At 30.2% G+C, this 23,899-nt stretch overlaps 1 protein-coding gene across 1 annotated transcript; it reads left to right on the top strand.

Moving 5' to 3' along the window:
• Positions 1-20,302: 20,302 nt before the first annotated feature.
• LOC112511532 (probable disease resistance protein At4g33300) lies at positions 20,303-23,259 on the top strand. Its single transcript, XM_025117194.1, has 5 exons — positions 20,303-20,995; positions 21,088-21,488; positions 21,571-21,926; positions 22,030-22,235; positions 22,329-23,259. The coding sequence occupies exons 1-5, from the start codon at positions 20,320-20,322 to the stop codon at positions 23,159-23,161; spliced, it is 2,472 nt and encodes an 823-aa protein (XP_024972962.1). The 5' UTR covers positions 20,303-20,319; the 3' UTR covers positions 23,162-23,259.
• Positions 23,260-23,899: the final 640 nt, after the last annotated feature.

The raw sequence follows: 23,899 nt of genomic DNA, 5'->3' as shown, positions 1-23,899 counted from the left end.
TGTTTCATATGGTGAAACAACACAAGGTTTCACATGGTGAATAATGTACTACTGTTTCACATGGTGAAAGTGAAACAATGTAGTGTTTCATCATGTGAAAAGAAAGAAAAAATGACGTAAAATGTGATGTGGAATATTAAAGTGTTGTTTCATAAGGTGAAACAACATACGAGTTAAACTATTTTTATTGTTTTATATAAAAATGCAATTATTAAAAAAATGTAAAAAAAATAATGATACTCGTGTCAAATTAAAGAAGATAAAACGTTTATTTTGTTTTGTACAATTTTTTTGATTAAAAAGTTTATTGCAATTTATGTAATTTTAATTTAAAATTATATTATTATAAATATAATTTTGATAACCGTCATTGTTTACTATAGTTTTGATGTCAAATACATAGAATGCCTTTTTAACTTGCATTTATCCAATAATAACTTTCAAATTTCAAAAATATTACAAAACACTAAAACCGTAGATTAAATTCAATTAATTATTAAGATTGATCCTTATAGTTCTTAACCTTTTTTTGGTCCTCAGATGATTTAACCCATATATATATATATATATATATATATATAATAACTAGCTTCAAATTTCAAAAATATTACAAAACACCATCATCTTTCATAACCCTAAGATTAAAATTAATGATTAAGATTAGTACTCATGGTTTTCAACCTCTTTTTGATCCTCAAATGATTTAACACACACACACACACACACACACACATATATATATATATATATATAATAGCAGATTCAAACGAAAAGTTGGTTAATTTACAAGAAAGCGAGAAGGAATATGGGTTACACAATCCATTAATTAAAAAAATTAAAAAAATTAAAAAAAAATTTATTACCATTTTGAGTTGGATAAATCCCTAAAAAACTTATTATATCTTTTAGATTTATTTATTTTTTAATTTTAATTAATTAATAACTTTTTTTGTCAAGCTTTATATAAAAAACATAGATACACTTTTGATAAAATAATTTCATAATTTTTATCAAATATCACATGTGATATCTACGATCAATTCATATGATAATTGTAGATATTATTGTTAATCATATGTGATAATCATATTTATTTTTGTTAATCATATGTGATTGTGTATATTTACATTTATAGATCATTTTCAGATGTAAATATTATCACATGTGATAATACGTCACTTATATTCAGACGCATATTATCTATTATGTGATATGTACAAAGAATTCAAAAATGGGTCATACAGATCATATATGATATACAATAAATTACATGTTAAACGAAGTATATCATATGTGATTCAAATCGTGAATTTAATAATTAGAGAAAAAATGGTGACAAAGATTATAAATTAATTGTAGATATCATATTTGATATTTGATGAAAATTGTGAATAGCAACTGTCATGACAAAAACCTTTTAATTAATCGTATAAAATAAATTATTTAAAAAAGAAACATTTAAAACATGTCACCGTCAATCGATTTCTTGCTCTGAATTCATTGAACTCAAAACAATTCCCATCAAATCAAACAATACCTTTTCTTTTCAGCATATTATATAAGTTCAAATATCCGATTTCTCTTCTCTATAAAGTATTTTTGTCGATATTTCAAATAATTGTCCTGAAATACGGACATAACATATTGCATTTCAATTACAATTTGAGTGTCAACAAACGTAACCAAAAAAGTAAATCATCCGACAAAAAGAGAGTTTGACATCATACCTTTTGGGTGTTGGATTAGACCGAAGAAAAATTGTCGATAGGACAGAGAATTAGTCTTGTCTCGTTCCGTCCTATCTCGTCTCATCTAGTCTGCGTACCAAACATGGTCCATGGAACAACTACACCATTAGATGAAGAACTAGCATACATACATACTGCTTCCTTTTAAGAATTAATACATTATGTGATTTTTTATGTGATTTTTTTTTTCATCTGTGGCTAGAATTTAATGTAGTGATATATATTTGTTTCACATGTACTTGGTTCAAAATGTGAATTTTTTGGGGTGTTTGCGACACAGAAAATGAATGTAAAATTTTTCACATTGTGAATTGAATACATATGAGAAAAAGACATTGTGAAAAAAAAAATTCAGTATATTAAATACTATACTTAGGTGGAAAAGAATCATGTAAAACAAAATTTGAAGGTAGAATTTCCCACAGATACCACAAATTTTGGAGTTTTCAAATGATTAAGCATATATATATAGTGGAGGTTCAAACGAGAACACCTCCATTTTACGAGAATGCAAGAACACCTTTATCACATGTGATAATACGCGTGAGGGGACCCTGTAATGTGTGGTCGACGTGTTCTACGACTTAGGCCACGCCAAAGGTTGTCTGTGTCTATAATTTAGCATCACATGTGATGGTCTTGGTGAATTATAGTATCATATCAACAACATCATTATCACATAGGATAATACTTGTGAGGGGGTTTAGTGGTGTAAGGACGACTTGACCTGCAACCAAGATAGCATCGAAAATCGTCTACGTCTCTGATTTAATATCACATGTGATAGAATAATAGTATCACCATAGACGGACCTAGTTAAGTGCCATGGGTGGCACGTGCCACCGTATCGTTTCTCCGTCGAAGGGTAAAAAATTTAGGTTTCGTGAACGGTGTAACCGTATTAATTTGTTGTGTGCCACCGTATGTATTTTGAAACTACAATGAGAACAAGTTTTATTTGGTAGAATTGGTTTGCAAAGCTTTAATTCTACCCCACACCCAAGTCCGAATAATGTTAGTGTCATTTTCTTAGTCAAACAGTGCCACCGTTTGAAAAAAAATCCATATATTTGTTTCTTATAGTCAAACAGTGTCATCGTTTGAAAAAAATTTCCTATATTTTTTTCTTATGGTCAAATGGTGTCACCGTTTAAAAAAATTGTGGGTCCGTCCCTGTGTATCACATGTGATTGTCTATAGACTATAGTAAAAAAATGTTCTCGCATTCTCGTAAAATGAAGATGTTCTCGTTTAAACCCTTCCTATATATATATAGTCATAAACAAAGAAAAACAAGACGGATATGCTACTTTACTTGAAGTTTCCTGTTTGTCTCAAAAAAAGACAAAACATTCGATGTCGGTGGTTGTTAGCGATCTTTGTTAGAATCCAGTAACTTATTGGAATTGTATCACAATATAAATACCATTTTTCTAATTAATAAATTCTTCTATAAACTAAAATCAGGAACCAATCTTTTTTGAGATCTTGTTATATCTAAAACTTTTGATTATATTACATAAATGAGATAACAGAGAATATATATTAAGAACAAAAATGGGCTAAACCTAAAACGATTAACAATTTGAAATTAAATTTAAACCATTAATGATTTGAACCTAAAACTAAACAGTTAATGGTTTGTACCTAAATAATTTTGGCTATAGTTTTACACATGTCGATAAAAGACCTTAAAAACATGTAAATTTGGGCCCCAAAATTTCGGAGGCTCTGTTCAAAATCTCACATTAAACATGCTAAGGGACGGTTCTAACTAAAATTATGGTTGGACTTTTAAAAATTACATATAAGCCCCTTCGTGGGTTTATTTATAGGCAACCTTACCTTTCAAGGTAGGTTCGTCCCTGTCTAATCATCCAGCTGTACTCCACGATAATAGCGACATATCCATTTCACTCGAATACTCGTTCTATCTCCACCAAAAATTTAACGTCAAAAGATTCTTTAATTTAACAACTTCTTATCAATCCGATATCGACTACATTTACGTAGTTTCAAGAGTGTATTTGTGACATTCGTCATACCAGTTATCAGATGAAAGATGAATTGCGTTGAAAGTAATGTACTTTACTTTAATTTTTAATTCACGTTTATTTTGTTAAAAACCACAAGAAAATAAAATTAATTTATTTTTGTTTTTATTTAAGGGGACGGTGTGATTATTCCATAAAATATCGCAGTCGTCACATGTAACATTTTTTTAGCTAAAAGCAACAAACGAGGCCACTATTGAAAAACTAAACAATTGGGATTGCCTCTTATATTCGAATCGTACTACATCCTGTTTGTTTCATCGGGTTTTGAAAACTGGATTCGCCGTTTGGATTTGTTAATAGGATTTGTCATTCGGATTTAATATTCAAGTATGTTATCCGAATTCTTCATCCAGATGTATCACCTGGAGTCATCTTCAATAGATTCCGAATTATGTAAAGATCCGAATCATATTATAAAACTATTTATGGACCCAAATTGTAACATAGCATTCCACATTTGCATATAACCCACGTCTTTCATACAACATGAAATAAAATAATTACACACCAGTCCTGAATTGATACATTCAAAAGTAGCTACAAATTTTCGTTTACACCAAGTACATGACTTAACAGCTTCCCAAAAATTCACTTGTGTAAAACATTCATAACTTCTTCATATTTTTCCTTTTCCCTTACTCTTCATATGTGTCTCACCTGTAATGCACATTTTTAAACACAAAATGAGGGTTAGACCATAAAATCTAGTGAGTAATCCCTTTTATTTTGCTATTACAGGGTGAAAATCACCAAAACATTATCTAGAAAACCCATATTTGTATTTTAAAACAAATAAACAATCTTTTATTGAGACAAACCTTTTTGTCGCACCATATAGGTAAGACATCACCTCAAAGATGCGATAAACCAACTCATCGCATCATAAGGATGCGATAACCTCCTTTTGTCGCATCATAAAGATGCAATATTCACAACTCATCGCATCACACCGATGCGATAAAAATCACACTCATTGCATCACAAGGATGTGATAAAAATATCCCATAATCCACGATCATCATTTGAATTGTCATCTAGCTGCTTGAAGATTAATACAAGATAAAGTTAAAAATGGTATGACAAATACTACTTTTGGCGAACCGATTTTTGAGTGCAAACCTAACCAACAAGTTTGGCTCACCAACTCTCGTCATGGTATTGGAACATGCTCAGCATGTTAGACTAAGTAAATTTGAAATTTCTATTTTAATAGTATCATACTTTATTTATTGTTCCCTCTACATACAACAAGATGAGTTGTATTAACAAACGTTCACATCAACACCAAAATGTTGAAATCAAGAATACAAGCATCCACTAGTCATCAAATTAAATGAAGACACACGTTAAAGTTGAATAGCAACATTTAATGCATGGTGGCTATAAAAGACAACTCTTGTCAAATATTTCAACTCACCCGTTTTGATAAAGAAATTACTGAGTAACAGTTTTTTATGCAAAATCGACAAACATCTGAAAATTATCTCAGTTTTTCTAGAAACATCAACAGTGAAAATTAAGTTTAAAGAATCGAATTCAGAACCTTAGGTACAATTATAAACATTACTACCATTATGCCAATGTAGCCTTTTGTTAATTTTTTTTCCATTTTGATTTTATTATTTTTTTTCATGACTAATTTTTCTTTCCAATGTTGAATCATTTTAAAATTCGTCGCTTTTTATCTCATTTTCAAGACAACATATATATTTATATTAAAGATTAATGTCGATTCCATTTGAAAAAATGATTTTTATTTCCCAAGTTAACCTATGATTTTTACAGACCTTTGACCCACTTTAAAGGTACAACCACTCAAAGAAATTTCTGGGTTAGTCAATGATGCCTTAGCCGACTTTCATTATGCCAAAAAATCAATTCATATAAAAAAAACTTAATTAGTAAAATAAGCACCTAGAGGGAGTTTTAAATGCTAACTCTCTAATTAGTTCAAACTATACAAACAAATCAGATGAGATATTTATGAAAACGATGAGAATTTATTTATTATGATTTAGATCTTCATGAAAACGATCAAAGTTCATTTATTATAATTAATCAGACTAGATGGACGGCTAAGATTTAATTGTATTGAGGTTTGTATTTAAAACTCGCTCTAAACACCTATATTTAGGGGGGGGGGGGGAAGGTGATACAATGGTATTAAGAACGAGAAGGGGATTACTTTCAAAATTATAAATGTTATAACCGGGTAAGTGCTTAACGAGTCCTTTTAACTTATTGGGCGAGCATGGTAAGTACTAGTAACCTTATATGGTTTGGTATTTAGTAAAATACGTTTACCAACAATCTTAGTATGTCATTTTGGACCACTTGTTTCTTGATTTGGAGTCACCGTAATAGCATAATCTTTAAAGAAACATTGGTTCTTGCCAAGATTCAATTCTCCAAGATTTAAGTCCTGAGTTTTCGAGTGGGTACCGAGACGTCTTAAAAAAGATTCATTTCGTGGGAACCGTGGAGTGAAAAACCAATTCTACTTTCTCCCAACGGGTAAACCGATCAATAGTCTTAATGACAACATCGTGTTTGCTTTTTCAGTTTCGAGAGTTAAGGTTGCTTCCTTTGCTTCATTTTTTGTTTCGTTTTTTTATGTTTCTTCTCCGTACTGCATCTCGCAGTACCATTTGTCGTACTCTTTGATTTTTTTTTTAATTTTATGCTACTTTTTTATTAAAAAAAGAAGATGCTCACCAACAGTTTTACTATATCAAATAATTTAACCAATAAAATAAATAAAAACAACGACTTTTACTAAATAAATAATACCGTACAACCCACCATGAATATAAAATGGAGTCCGATTAATCCCCAATAAAATATCAATCATCACATCCATTGCCGCAAATAACTCGAGACCATTCGTCATTTATTGGGTCCCTTTGCATTGTCTTATTCGTCAATGGCTTGATCGTTGATCTTGATGCCCATTTTTTCATAAGTGGCTGGAATATTATCTTATATTATTATATTAAGTATAAGTTATAGTTTATTGAGATTTTTTGTCACTTTTAACTTATAAAAAAAGCCAAAATTTTTGGTTTCAAAACATCTTAATCAAATATTGTCGTTAAGTATTTGATTTTTTTTATCTTGTAAGTTCTTTTTTGCTATAGTTAGACTTCACTAAAGACTGTATTTGATCTTTATCTGGTATAATTTTTTGTTATAGAATATAGAAATGTGAGTTAGATATCTGAAGGATATGGGGATGGTTGGAGTTCAGTTAGAGATATTAGTCAGTCTCTGTGATTGTAAAAAGTATGATATCTATGAGGTACTAAATAAAATTTAGCATGTTTTAGTTATTTATGTATAGTAGGAATGACAACGGGTGTGAATTGGGCAGGTTATTGGTATCTGTGTCTTTGAAATCGATAACTAAAACCGTTCTCATAAGCGTCTTGATCTCTGTGGGGATCTTATCTAGGATCCCCGTCGTTGTTTCCTCGATCCTCGTTAGGGAACCTGTTAAGGGTAAAAATCACCATTTTTCGTGTTGGTTTCCCTGTTCGCCGTTGGTTATACTCAAACCAATCTGAAATAAATTATAATATGTTAATTTTCACAAATAAAAGTGAATTACAATTCTTTTAAAGATATAAGTCTAAATGTCTCAAACATAATCAAATCAATTACAAACAACATTTTAGATTACAATATAAAAGTAAGTTTCAAACATCATATAACTAACATCACGATTTTACGATTAGACAAATAAACTAGATTTTTTCGTGAGCCTTATTTGGAGTGTTGAAGTAAAGTGGATAAAAGTCTTTTAAATTTTAATGTTAGTATTTTCTTTTAATGATATTATATATATATATATATATAATTAATATATATACACATATGGGGTCAGTGATCACCATCCCCGTCCTCGACCCCGTTAAAATCCCCGCTCTGTCCCCGATAAGACGTCCCCAAATCCGACCCAAAAGTTTCAGGGTTTTTTTTTTTTTTTGCCATCTTTAATGTATAGAGCCACTTAAATCATTTGAAAATTCTAAAATTTGTGAGGTCCATCATAAATCATCAATTTTAAGATAATAATTATTATTAATTAACGAGATAAGTATCATTATTTATTGAATACAAATTAATGCATTTTTTCAGGAAATTCCATACATATCTTTCTCTCTTTTCTCCTCTCTCTCTTAAATACACACATGAACAATTAAATATGTACATAAAGTGAACGCAATGTAAACAAGTTTAAGAAAAACTTTACTTAAGGTGTTCACAATGTGTTTACAAGTGGTATATATTTAAATTTAGTTTTATAGATTTGTTGGTGTTCCAAATACGTTCACAAAATATACAAGATCTCATAAATTTAAAGCGTGTTCGCAATATTTCATAAATTAACATAAAATATGTTATGTTTTAATGTAATTTTTGTTCAAATAAAATGAACTCTCGAAAAGATCATCATATAACCTCAATGGAGTTGGTTTTAAGTGGGATTAATCCATAAGAAAAAAACATTCCTATCACATCCATTACAAAAGAAACATGGGCATGGTTTTAAGTGGGTCCCTTTGCTATTATCTCATTTTTCAGCAAACCGAACCGTCGTGTATGATACGGCAAATGGCTCGTTGATGATCGAGACCCTTTTCAGTGCGTACTTAGGACATTGGTGTATAGTTAAACGTAAAAGTCTCTACCACAACAAACAAGGCCATGATGTTTTGATTTTGTTGTTGATTCATGAACAGTTGTTGATACAAATACTGATATATCCAACAACCTTTTTTTTACCTCTATAATTGCTTATAACTTCTCTTGAGCGTAAAGCTTGTAACTAAGTTACTTCACAACGGGTAAGAGTCGTCACCCTCACTTACCGGGTAAGACTCTTAATCCTTATCATTGCTCTTACCAGGTAAGATTCTTGACCCTTACCATGTTTATTCGGTGAGGGAAAATGCCCGATAAACACTTATTGGGTAAGAGTTTAGTAAACGGCCCAAAAAAAAACAAATGGTAAGAGATATAGATGAGGTGGTGCATTACCCTCTTTATCAGCTTTCCCCATATGTCAAAGTAATGTGTCTATTTCATATCAAGTGCAACGACTTTCAACGTTCAATTATTTGACAATATGCAACAACAAACAAAATCAATTATGTAGCAAATAGTACATAAACCGTATATTGATTTGATTTAAAGACACAATATTACGTTTTCATTATAATAAAATTGGGTTTATAGGATGTTAAAATTGTGTAAGTATCTCAATAGACTGTTTTATGGTATGTGAGTTTATAGGACCAAACGTTAAAGTGTCTTATCTAAAGGTGTTGCAGTAGGTTTATAAGATGCTTTTTGGTGTCTTGACAAGTTTTTAAGAATATTTTTAAAATAAAACGTCGTATTAGCTATTTTACATGACACTTTTGAGAAGTGCCTTATAAACACTTTTTTTTATAGAACAACTGTTTTTATATGATATTTTCAAATAATATTCTATAAATTAGCTGATACGACGTTTTATTTTAAAAGCGTTTTTAAAAAACTTGTTAAAACGTCTTATAAATCTATTACAACATCTTTAGATATGATATTTTAACGTTTGATCATATAAACTTACGTCCTATAAAACAGTCTATTGAGACACTTGATTTTAAAGTAGTATTAGGAACAATAATACATGAGTTTACTACAATGTTAACCTATCATAGTTTGCTTTATTTATTGTAATTTAAGCCTAAAAGTTATGGATAATATACAACCAAGCCCTATAAAAAGCTAAGTGTCACGTTCCGTTAGAAAGTTCTCAGAAAATTCGAAACATTTCTTATCACCATCAAGAAAATGAAGTAATCTCGAAGATGGATCAAGAAGATTGCAATAAAAGAACAAGAGTGTCCAAACATATTTTAGAAGGGTCCACTCATATCTAGTACTTGTGTAGCTAAAAGCTTCCTTTTAAATATCTAGATAAAGTCTCTAGATGGGTTAGGTTCACGTGATACCAAGGGTTTTTCGTGAGACCTGTAAGACCAATTTATGTTTATCGATCAACTTTATAAGCTAATGATCTATCGGTCTAAAGTTGCACGGTGACAATTTTGTGATTATTGAGAAGTCTCCTGACAATTTTGTGACTATAAATGTTCAGATTGTAGATCTAATCCAAGGGTTGAGAATTGGTCTTACGGGTCTCACGTAAAAACCCTTGGTCTCACATGATCCCAAGTCGTCTCTAGATAGTTACGTAAAGTAGTATAAATAGATGTAGTCCCTCATCTGTATTCATCCACTCAGTCGTAGAGAAGTTGATTAATAGAACAGAAGGGTTATCCCAGTCATCTTAGCAGTCTTGTTTGGTCTTCTTGTAATTTGGTTGATTTAGTCCGAGAACTAAAGCCGTATTCACGCTTGTGAAGACAACTGCGTAACTTAAGGTCATCTCCAACCGATTCAGTGAAAAGCTAAAGTGCCATAATATAACGAGTTATCTTCGATTATTATGCTAAAGTGCTAAAAAAACTAAATAAACGTGATAAGTTTTTTTTTTGGGGTCAAAAATAGCCGTGATTGAAGCACATAACACTAGTACACCTTGATGTTACTAAATTAATTTTGTTGGTATGATAAAATATAAAAATATAAATTTGACTAATTTACTAAAATTAATTAATATACATAAAAATTATTATATTTATATAAATTATATAAAAAAAACGTGATTATGTTTCAAATATTATATATATATAGGGGAGCGTTCAAATAAAAACCACTCAATTTGTAAAAATCGTGAAAACCTCATTCAACCAATCATAATTTTTTATTTTGTTCATTTTTTTGTAATTATGAGAGGTTGATTAACCATTTTTATTGTGGAGGGTGTTAATCATGGATATTATCATCTTTATTATTTTAATTTTTGAGAAATACATGAAACATTTTCATTAAAATTTCATTAAATATTATATGAAACAATTTCATAATCATATATGAAACAAATTCATCAAAAAAAAATATATGAAAAAATTTCATAAGATTAAACAATTTCGTGAAAAAATTTCATAAGATTAAACAATGAAATCGACGTATGAGGGTGGTTTGTACGGTTTTTACAAATGAGAGTGATTTTCATTTGATCGCTCCTCTATATATATATATATATATGTGTGTGTGTGTGTGTGTGTGTGTGTGTAGCTTTTTTTTTTTAAGAAACTTACAATTTGTAAGATTCATGAGATCCAATATAAATCATAAATTTAAATTTAGGAAGTTAATAATTTTGGTAAATTTTAATTAAAAATTGAATTAAAAATTATCATAGATATTTTATAAATATTCTTTTCTCTCTCCTCTTTCTCAAAATAATCTAAAAAATACAACCAAATCTAATAAGTAGTCCAAAGGGGGTTTTTTGTTTACTTCTTAATAGTTACATTAAGAGGCAACATCTGAATCGTTAAGAGGTGAATCTTGTTTGCGAAAAGAAAAGTTTGTCTCTTAATGGTTCTGAGACCCTTTGAATAATTTTGTATGATGAACCTCCCTTAACCATTCAGTGCCCTAATTTCACTGTAAACAATTACCAAACAATTATATTTTATTTTATATTATATCATGAGAGTCTTTTAACCATTCTCACCACTTAATTATTCTGCACCAAACCATTCATCAACTGTCAAACAACCCCCAACACATTGAACACTAGATAACTTAACAAGTATAACCAAGTAATCGATTGTGATCACAAGTGAACACAATATGAACATAGAAACACCAAAAATAAAAAATAAAACCAAATAATTACAGATCACTAAAAACATTTTGTGAGGACTTTGATACACATTATCAACAAAATTAATAATAAAGTTTGAACATCCTTAAGCATCTTCAGAAAACCCAAAACCAATTTATGTTAATTGATCAACTTTAAAAGCTAATAATCTAATGTTCTAAAGTTGTACGGTGGTAATTGTGTGATTATTGAGAAGTCTTGTAGCAATTTTGTGATTATGATTGTATCTTTGTGTGTTAATTTTTGATATACATTAATAAGAACTAAAAAGTTGAAAAAAGTTTGTGCAATTGTTTACAAACCCCCTTTCTGCAATTACTTTCTGTTTATTGTCATCTCATTCGGGACCAACGCAATTTTTTTTAGAAACTATCAAACTTAAAAACGAAAGCCCATTTTGGTTATAATTTGAGAACTTATTCTTGTTTTAAAGATAGAAATGTATTTAAGATTCATGCACTCAATATTAGCTAATAGGGAGTTAATATTGTATGAAAAAATAAGGATAACTTCAAAATCCTTAATATATATAAGTTGGACCATCTCATCTGGTTGACAAGTTTTTCCAAAAGGTTCTAGTCATCTTAGTTAATAACAATAAATCTATATCTAATGCTTCCCATGTCCCAACATAAATGTGCATAATGGAAATCACATACAATTTTAGGTATACATGATTATTACAAAAAAATTATTAATCAAATGACATATTTATCCTTATTTAATTTCTCTTTCTTCACAACTCTTAGATATTTGTGCGTTAATAAATAGTAAATTTGATAATTTAGTTATCTTCTTTTCATAATGAACACTTATTATGGGACAAACATAAATAGAAATATGAACAATTATTTTGGGACGAACGGAGTATATTCTAATACAAAAATAGAATCCATGCGAATGAAGTCAAAAGAATCATCAGGAGATGAATGAAGAAAATACATCAAAGTTTTCAAGGCAAACAGTTTAAGACTTTGATACTACTATACTAGATCAAAAAAAACTTGAAGAAACAATAAATAATATTATAAAATGAATATCCAATTAAATTTTTACGTATCTTTTCTTGGATAATTTCAACTATACATCTATAGACCCTTAATATAATACTAAATTATTTTTGAGTCTTATTATATACTAAAAAATTTATGATTATTTTACTTAATAATTTTTTAAACAACTACTATAATATAATAATAATCTATACTATATTATAAAGCATTTGACAAAAACTCCAAAAAATCATTTTTTATGCATGACGTACTATATATTTCAATGCATATTACTTAAAAATAAGATTACAAGTAAATTATGCATAAGTACACCTTATTAAAGCTCCATGTTTGAATTCGTGTAACTAATTGCGGATAAACATAACCAAATGAAGAATAAACATCTTATTTTAAAATATAAAAAATTTGTTAAACCTAAATTAAATTATAATAAAAAATTAAATTAAAAAACTTCACAAAAAATGAGTAATTTTAAATAATTAATTTGATACTAATATTGATATATTTTTGTCAAATTTTTATGATATCTTTAAATTTATATTTTATTGAAAAATAAAAACATCAACATTTTTTCAAAATCATATAAGACCATATTATAATATCGACTGAGATAATAAATAAAATAAAATATTAAAATTAAGATATATTTTACTATATTATACGAGTATCCTTTTAATAATAATAATAATAATAATAATAATAATAATAATAATAATAATAAAAGAAAATTGATCTTATTTGTTGTTGGTCCTGGATGTGGCCCCCTTTCCCCGAGTGGCGGCCCTTCTCATATTTACATATCGATTAATAAATTATAAAAAAATGATTTTTAACTTAAAAACGTTTATTGAACAATAAATTTAAGACAAGAAAAACCTCTCTTTTCTACTATGAGTTATCTACAAATTTGGTCCATATGGTTTGTCAGAAATAACATTTTATGTCCCTATAATTTGGAAATTACAATATGACTATCGTGGTTTGTAAAAATGTTCGAATTTAGTCTGTTTCTCTAACGATCTTTAAAAAATTTCCATTAAGTAAGAGACATTTTCGTCCATTTAATCATTTCTTTTTTATCTTTTATCTACTCAAAATAAATTTTATGATTTTGGTTCATGTGGTTTCTGATTGGTTAAAACTTAAAAGACAAAAAATCGATAAAATGACGAAAATGTCTCTCATTTAACAGAGTTTTTTAACGGCCGTTAGAGAGAAAAACTAAATTCGGATATTTTTGTAAACCACAATGGTCATCAAAGACGGACCTATGGATTGTTTTTCATACGTTTGCATCTTTCATGTACCTAATTTTTTTCAAGTTTATGATGGACGAACAATACGGTGGCTCGTGCCAGCATATCCATTTAACTGGGTCCGTCCATGATGATCATCTCGTAATATCAAAACTATAAGAACGAAAAATATTAGTTTTAACGAACCATAAGAACGAAATTGCATTTTACTTTTTTTCTTATTATAAGATATTACAACTTGTTAATATAAAAAATAACAAAAGATAGATATTGATAAAAGACGAATGATGGGGCAAACTATATTTAGAAAACCATCAACTCTGACCGTTATTTCGTCATCAAGACTTAATTATTATATATTATTCTACAAATTTCTTGTTATATAGTTTAACATAAATATTTCACTAGTAATAGAGATTTTTAATATATATATATATATATACATATATATATATATGTATATATATATATACATATATATATATATGTATATATATGTATATATGTATAGAGTTGGGTTCACGTGAGACCAATGATTTTTCGTGAGATCCATAATTCCAATTTATATTCATTGATCAACTTTATAAGCTAATGATCTAATGGTCTAAAGTTGTACGGTGGCAATTTTATGATTATTGAGAAATCTCGTGGAAATTTTGTGATTATGAATTTTCAGATTGTAGATCTAAATCCAAGGGTTGAGAATTGGTCTTACGAGTCTCACAAAAAACCCTTAGTCTCATATGATCCCAAGTCTATATATATTCTATTTTAAAGAAATTTTAACATAACATTGGAGATGCTTTGATAATCAATATATTTTAATATGACAATTTTTGAATTTTGATTAATCCTATGTAGTAGACATGGCTAATTGGGCATTTAGATAAGGGGATCAGAATTTTTCAGACCAAGTCCGTTTTGGATCAGATAGACTGTATTAGTCCAGTTACAATCTTATATTATCAGATAAAATTCTCAAGTAGCAAAATGACATACTAAAATTGTTGGTAGAGACAATCATTTCTTACTACGTTATCTGATAAGACACAATAAACATTTAGTTACATGGTAAGAAATGATTTGCGTTTAGCACACACTCTCTTAATCTTTTTGACTTATCTGAAGCTTTCTAATTTAAATTTCTTGACTTATTGCTTTTGCATCGATATCAATATTGCAGTTAAAACAATAAATCTCAGGAAGTGCAACGTTTTTTCTTTGAATTTTTTGTATAATAGATTTCAGGACCCTCTAAATCACAGCTCACTTCATTTCGAAGTGCAAATTGAGTTAAGTGCCTTGGAATCTTGCGTTTTGTGAGGATATCATTCGAATCTTATGGTAGTAATGTCGAGTTAAGATCATCGTGTGGACAAATTTATGAAGCCTAAAATGACTGGCGGGATGAAAAGGACCGGCTGGAGATTTCTTTGGATTTGATTCATAAGATTTTTGTTGATTATTCAATATTATTTTTTGTGGATTGTATTATATCATTAAATGATATTTCGTTTTCGGATAAGTTATTTTTTTTATTAACCTGGATATCCAACCCGTTATGCGAGTCAACTAATCCTAGGACGACCCCCTGCTTTGTGGGTAGCCCGAAGTCACCGCTTTTGAACCTCCGTGGCCGCACGTGATTTTTATTCCTCCTTGGAGATAAGATACTTTTGTGGTTTGATTAAATACAATACTAAAAATATTTGGTCAATTTTCACTTATCAGTAAGTTAAATATAAGTGATAGTTTTTGTATATAACTTTATTATATCATTTTACAATCTAACTAAGTGTTTATGTTTAAACGAAGTAAAATAAAAAAAAAATTAACATACAAAAAAGACTAACAAACACAAAAAAAAAAAAAAAAAAAAAAAGTTGAAGGTTCATACAAATAGAAAAGTAAAATTACAGTTGATATTATAATATGATTTTGAATATAGCTAATTNAAAAAAAAAAAAAAAAAAAAAAAAAGTTGAAGGTTCATACAAATAGAAAAGTAAAATTACAGTTGATATTATAATATGATTTTGAATATAGCTAATTATGGATTGGTTTAATATCTAATGTATATATGTTAATCAATGACTTAAAAATCATATTAAATTTATAGCATAGAAGTGCATCGGGTTTATGGACACACTACTATAGGGCATACGATGGCACGTGCCACCGTATTATTTCTCCGTCGAAGGGTAAAAATATTTAGGTTCGTGAAAGGTGCAACCGTATTAATTTGTTGTGTGCCACCATATGTATTTTGAAATTACAATGAGAACAAGTTTTATTTGGTAGAATTGGTTTGCAAGACTTTTATTCCACCACAAACCCAAATTTGAATTCTGTTAATGTCATTTTCTTAGTCAAACGGTGTCGTATATTTGTTTTTTTATAGTCAAACGGTGTCACTATCTGAAAAAATTTCCGTATATTTGTTTCTTATGATCAAAATGGTGCCACCGTTTGAAAAAATTCTTGGGTTCGTCCCTGATTGGGTTCATTGGGATTGGGTTGGGTTCAAATAATCTTAACCCAATTCCAACCTAATAAATACGGTTGGCCTAATTTTGTATTAACTATGTGTCGGATTACTTCAGATTGAACTTTTTCATGTTAGTCGATATTTTGAGCACCGCTATACTTGATCATCAGGTTTTTTAAATGCAACATTTTATATCATAAATTTTAAAATAAAAGTTTTTATTCATGATTTTTCAAAACAAAAATAAAAGAAAAATTGGCTATATTCTTTTAATCATTAAAAAAAATATGTTTTGGGTATGTGGATTTAATTATTATTGACATATTAAATATTATTAGTCATGTGCAATTGTTTATGTAAGATGCAAACATGAGATTGACCTCATTATATTATGGTATTCATCTTTTTAAAATAGTTGAAAAAACATTTATAATATTTTATTTGCAATTTTACATGTTTACATTAGAAAAATATATCAGGTATATTTATTATCGTAATAAGTTTTTCATCTTTTTTTTTTTATAAATAAAGTGTTATGTTAGTTATTCTATAGGATATTTTTTTAAGAAATGTTCTATAAACTTATCTTTTTAAAAGATAATTTTTAGAAGTGCGCTGTAATATTTGGCTATGACACTTTCTTTTCAATTAAGTCCGCACACGTGAGGGTATTTTCCCTTAAAAACTTGCATGTAAATCAATAACTTCAAGACACAAGTAACCAAACGACGCAGAACATAGGAGTACGAATATAAGCGAAACAGGGGCAAATTAAGAACATATATAGATGCATATTCCAAACAATGGGATCTTATTCGAAGCAGATGCAAAACAATAGCAATGTGTGCTCAAACGAGGAAGATGGTTAACATTGATGGACGATGGTGGTGGTTGTTACTGCACTCTTAGGGGCCCACGTGGTGGGCACGGAAATAAGAAAAGAGGAACGAAGGTGGCGGTCAAAAAAATAGGAATAAGGAAAAAAGACATGGTGGGTGCGTAATCGGGAGAGGGACAGAGGTTATTGCTGTGATCTTAGGGGTCTATAACGAATAGGAAATTTTGAACATAATATAGTTGCTTATTTTTTAAGAAGAATTTAGAGAAAAATAAATTAAAAATACCAATATGTCCCTCGAGTTAACAAACTCAACTAATGGTTGTTAGCCATAGGGACCAAAATCAAAACAAATTGCAGGCTTTTAGGGTCGGAAAAGCTCTTCTTGGACGGAATCGTTGTCGGACGAACTTCCCGAAGTATCGTACCGAAAAATTCTACAGTACTTTGTGCAACTATTGTTATTGATCCTGTAGAGTATACCTAAAGGTTCAGATACCGAAGTTCTGAACATGCCACATGTGTCAAAATTGTAATCTTCTCTAAAGTAAATAACATTCAAGCATACCTCGAGGACAATGTCATAATTTTGGCATACTTTGAGTTTAGGTATTACAGTAAACATAAAAACGATATTTTCCTTTAACATAAAACGACAATAATATATAAATATAAATATATACATATATATATATATATATATATATATAATAAAATAATTATTTAAATAATAAATGATTGGCTTTTTTTTTCAAACATACAATTTAGTTATCAAGACGCAAAGGAACCCAAGTTGACAACTAAGAATGGAAGTTGTGACACTTTAAATATGGAATTAATGCATTAAGAATTAACTTTATATATTATAATAAATATAAAAACTGTTATCATAAGTTATAGTTTTATATGATATTTTTTTTATCTGATGCTAGAATTTAGTATATTAATCAATATATATTTGTTTTACAATTTGAATTTTTTTTGTTGTATTTTTGTTTAACACATAAAAAATGTACATATTGAGAAACAAATATATGTTAATCAGTACACTAAATCTAAGTTTTGAATAAAAAAATGTGAATAAAAATCTGGTACAAGAAATGACAAATTGGCTAATGGTTAAAATGGTTGTTCATAAAGTATTTTCCATCTACAATAACCGTTTTAACCATTAGCCCATTTTATATCTACTAGAAGGATACTCGTGCAATGCAACGAGATACATTTTGATTTTATTTTTTATCTCAGTTGATGTTATGGTATGGTCTTATGTGATTTTGAAAAATCGATGATGTTTTTATTTTTGAATAAAATATAAATTTGAAGATATCATAAAAATTTGACAAAAATATATCAATATTAGTATTAAATTAACTATTTAAAATTCATATTATTATGTAATTTTTTAATTCAAGTTTTTATTATAATTTAATTTAGGTTCAATAACGAAGTAATTTATATTTGGTTTAATAATATAGTTTTCTTATAAAGATAATAATTAATTATTTTGTTAGAATTCGATAATTATCCTAATTATATTTAAGATTTTTTATATTTTAAAATGAGATGTTTATTCTCTATTTGATTATATTTATCTGCAGTTAGTTACACGAATTCAAACATGAAGCTTTAATAAGTTGTACTTATGCATAATTTACTTGTAATTTTGAATTTGAAGTAATATGCATCAATATACAATACTTCATGCATAAAATATGGTTTTTAAGAATTTTTATCAAATGCTTTATAATATAGTATAGATATAAATTTGATGATATCATAAAATTTTGAAAAAAATATATCAATGTTAATATCAAATCAACTGTTTAAAAGTTTTAATTTTTTTATGTAATTTCTTTAATTTATTTTTTATTATAATTTAATTTAAGTTTAATAATGAAATAATTTATTTTTGGTTTATAATATAACATTTTATAAAGATAACAATTCAGTATTCTGTTAGAACTCAATGATTATCCTAATTTTAGATTTTTTATATTTAAAATGAGATGTTTATTCTGTATTTGATTATGTTTATCTGCAGTTAGTTACACGAATTAAGATATGAAGCTTTAATAAGTTGTACTTACGCACAATATACTTGTAATCTTGAATTTTAAATAATATGTATTAATAAACAGTACTTTAAGCATAAAAAGTAGTTTTTAAGAGTTTTTGTCAAATGTTTTATTTTATAATTAAAAAAAACATATATTTTTTAAAAATTTATAATTATTACACTTTTTAATTTAACAAACGACATTTTTTCTTCCATCTTGTAATTAAAAATAAATACTTACTTATGAAAATCAATATTTAATTTATAATTATAAAAATATAGAAAAACTTTATTTTAAATCAATAGATTTATTATCGATTTTTAAAGGAAAATTTGACAGAAATAATCAATCTTTTCAATCAAATTTAATTCTTAGTCATTTTTTAATTAAATTCTCAGTTTAACTCTATTTTTAGATTTTTTCATAAAAAGGAAAAGTGGAAAACCAATTACTTTTTTTTTCTTTAACCACATGGGTGATGTCTGATTTGTTTGAGCTTGGTTTCAAATGTCAAAAGTACCAGGAGGTTTCACGTTCAAATTCAAGGAGGAATAAAAGTCCCCTTATAGCCATGAAGGTTCAAATGTAGTGACTCCGGGCTATCTGCAAAGCAAGTGATCGTCCTGGGATTAGTCGACTCGTATAGCAGGTTGGATATCCAAGTTAATAAAAAAATAAAATAAAATTTTAATTAAAAAATGCTAAAACCTGAACTTGATTAAGAGATTTGCTATTTTGGTTCATTTCCTATATTTTAAATAGAAATATTTTATCTTTAATTAAATTTAAAAAATGAGACGGGATTCGAGACTTACAGGGGTAATATAGTAATTTAGTAAATTAATGCAAATTTTGTTTCTACGTGTAAAAGGAAGACATCAAACCCTCCCGAGATTGGCCCTTTAATTATTGGTAGGAAAGGAAACAAGTAAAGCACCAAGGGGTATATCGGTAATTTAGACCCATTAGCTGATGTTAATGTTTCATCGCCAGTCTCGCTACTATAACAACACAATTACTCAACCTCTCCCATCTCTGTAAACCACACCGGCTCCGGTGGACAACTAAAAATGGCGGTCACCGACTTCTTCGCCGGAGAGATTGCCACCGAGCTTCTCAAAATGCTAATAAGCATAACAAGAAAAGCCTGCCTCTGCAAGCCTAGTGCCGAGCAGCTTCTGGTTTCCATTGAAGAACTCCTTCCAATCATTGAAGAAATCAAGTACTCCGGCGTCGAGCTGACGGCCACACGTCAGATGCAGCTCGATGTTCTCTCTAGAGCTCTCCACGACGGTCACGAACTCGCCGGGAAAGTCCTCGCCTCCAGCCGGTGGAACGTCTACAAGAACCTACAGTTGTCACGGAAGATGGAAAAGGTCGAGAAGAAGATATCGAGGTTCCTACGTGGCCCCCTCCATGCACACGTCCTTGCTGACGTGCATCACGCGAGGTTCGAGGCCACCGAGCGATTTGATCGGCTTGAAGGCTCCAATCGGCGGCTGGAGCAGCGGCTGGGATCCATGAAGATTGGAGGAAGCGGGTGGTTGGAGGAGGCAGTGAAGGAGATCGATGAGGAGGAGCAGTACGAGTGTAGTTTGTTGAAGGTGGGGATGGAATTGGGGAAGAGGAAAGTTAAGGATATGATTCTTGATAAAGATGATTTTGTTGTTATTGGGATTAATGGAATCGGTGGTAGTGGTAAAACTACTTTGGCCAGAGAGATTTGCAGAGACGATGAAGTTCGAAGTACGTTAATTCTTGAATTTCTAAGCTGATAATCTCTCTTTTTTTTTCCTTTTGCCTTCCAAGTGTCTGATGAAATGCCTCTGTTGTTTCAGGTTACTATAACAACAAGATTTTGTTCCTGAAGGTATCCCAATCTCCGAATGTCGAGCAATTAAGACAACAGATTGGGGAGTTCATTTCAGAATCCAGAATCAATGGGTGTTCCGATATAGCCCACCAGTGGACACTTCAATCTAATTCATGGAACACAGTGACACCTATCCTCGTGGTTTTGGATGATGTTTGGTCACTTCCAGTTCTCAATCAGCTTATCTTTAGGGTTGCTGGTTGCAAGATTCTTGTGGTTTCTCGTATCAAGTTTCAATCTGAACTTATCACTTCAACCTATGAGTTAGAATTGCTTCGTGAAGAAGATGCGATCTCCCTTTTCTGTCACACAGCTTTTGGGAAAACCTCAATTCTTCCTGGTTCTGATGAGAATCTGATCAAACAGGTATAACTTGTTTCCCATCTGTTACATAAATAGTTCTTATAGATCGTAAAAGTGTAAGCTAATCGATTCTTGGGTTCGATAGATTGTGGAGAAATGCAAAGGGCTTCCTTTGGCTCTGAAAGTAATCGGAGCTTCGCTCAGAGACCAGCCAGAAAAGTACTGGATAGGGGCCAAGAACAGATTATCACGAGCTCAACCGATCTGCGATTCCCACGAAACTGAATTGCTTAACCGGATGAAACTGAGCATCGATTACCTTTCTGATAAGGTGAGGGATTGTTTTCTTGATTTGGGTTCTTTCCCAGAAGACAAGAAGATACCCTTAGATGTTCTCATAAACATATGGACCGAACTTCATGATATCGATGAAGCAGATGCGTTTGCTATTATTGTCGAGCTTTCAAGCAAAAATCTTCTCACCCTTGTGAAAGATTCAAGGTATATACGCAAATCCCTGAAAAAAGTCAATTGCTTTCTGGTTCTTGAGTTCTTCTTTTGATCTTTGGTTCATATTCATATATGAATGTTAAAATTGTTTCAGGGGTGGAGCTAATTATAGTAGCAAGTGTGAGATCTTGGTCTCCCAACACGATGTGCTAAGAGATCTTGCTATTCATATGAGCAGTCTTGAGAGCGTTAATCAGCGACGATGGCTTGTTATGCCCAGACGAGAAAACGGGGTTCCAAAAGAATGGGAAAGGAATATCGATCAGCCGTTTCACGCACAGATTGTTTCCGTTCATACAGGTAAAATTAAGAACCCCATAAATTCCAATCAAAATCTCCATCTTTTTTTAACTATATATGCTCATAGGAAAGACTCGAACTTTACTTATGTAGGTGAAATGAGAGAAATGGATTGGTTGAAAATGGAATTTCCTAAAGCTGAAGTCCTAATCTTGAACTTCGATTCGACCGACTATTTCCTGCCTCCATTCATCGAAAACATGCCTAAACTCCGAGCCTTAGTGTTAATAAACTATCTTAACAGCACGAAAACCGCACAGCTTCGCAACTTATCGGTTTTAGCCAAATCGACCAATTTGAGAAGCCTCTGGTTCAAAAAAGTGACCATTCCCCAACTTCCCAAGATCACGTTACCCCTCACAAAATTGCTTAAAATCTCATTAATACTCTGCAAGATAGACCTCAAAGATCAACCCGAACTCGACCTCTCTCACCTCTTCCCTCGCCTAAACGAGCTCACAATGGACCACTGTGTCGAAATGACCAAACTGCCCTCGAGCATTTGCCAAGTGAAAACACTCAAGAGCCTAAGCATCACCAACTGCGAAATAGAAGAACTCCCGTCTGATCTCGGTAAATTGTTGTTTTTACAAATCTTGCGGGTCTACGCTTGCCCGAAGCTGAAAATGCTTCCATCAGGGATCAAGAACCTTATATGGTTGGAACACATCGATATCTCCCAGTGTGTTGCTCTTCATTGTCTTAATGAAGAAATCGGTGGTTGTGGGAGTTTAAAGGATATCGATATGCGGGAATGCCTGCAGATAAAGAGGTTGCCGAAATCGGTAGCGTGGTTGCGATCGTTGAGACAGGTCGTATGTGACGAAGAGGTTTCGTGGCTGTGGAAAGAGATCGAGAAAGAGGTCCCGGGCCTTTGTGTTCAAGTAACGGAACAAAATCATGATCTTGAATGGCTTAAGGAGTAAATATATCATTTTTTTTTATCTTTTTCATATCTTGTAGATATTAACGAGATAAATAGATGATATTAATCGAGATTTCTTCGCACTCTTTTGGGTTTTCCGATACTGGAAATGGACGGAAAACGAAAATCAAGGGGACGTAGGGTGGAATGCTTGTGGATCGTGGGATTTTTAGTTAGAATCGGATAAAATGTCGTACAAAATAAACAAAATCAAAGAGTAAAAGGAATAAAAAGCGACACGAAAAGAATTCTATAAAGATGGTGACAACGTTTCACCATCTTTAATCAATGTTTTTTAGCATGGTGTCATAGAATTCCCGCTGATGGAAAAAACGCGTTAAGGAGTGGTCTCAATGAAAGTAACATGGCACTTGGTAATATTCTAGAAAAATTAAAAATGATTTTATTTAAAAAAATATTATTAAAATAACCATTTTGAATATTAGTTTCTTTTTCTGGTTATTTTCTCTTTAAGGGGTTATTTGTTATTAAGAGGTAATCTCTGAATCGTTAAGAGGTGAATCTTGTTTGACAAAAAAAAAAGTCTGTCTTTTAATGATTCTAAAACCCTTTGAATGATTTTGTATATTGGATCTCTTTTAACCATTAAGAGCCCTAATTTCATTGAACACAATTACCAAACAATTATATTTCATTTTGCACTATATCATGAGAGTCTCTTAATCATTCTGCATCAAACCATTCAGCAATTGCCAAACACCCCCTTAAATTTACCAAA

Source organism: Cynara cardunculus, assembly GCF_001531365.2.
Source record: "Cynara cardunculus var. scolymus isolate 2C chromosome LG 4, CcrdV1, whole genome shotgun sequence".
NCBI classification, from domain to species: domain Eukaryota; kingdom Viridiplantae; phylum Streptophyta; class Magnoliopsida; order Asterales; family Asteraceae; genus Cynara; species Cynara cardunculus.
Note: the sequence above shows the minus strand (reverse complement) of the source record. Positions and strands in the feature narration are given on the sequence as shown.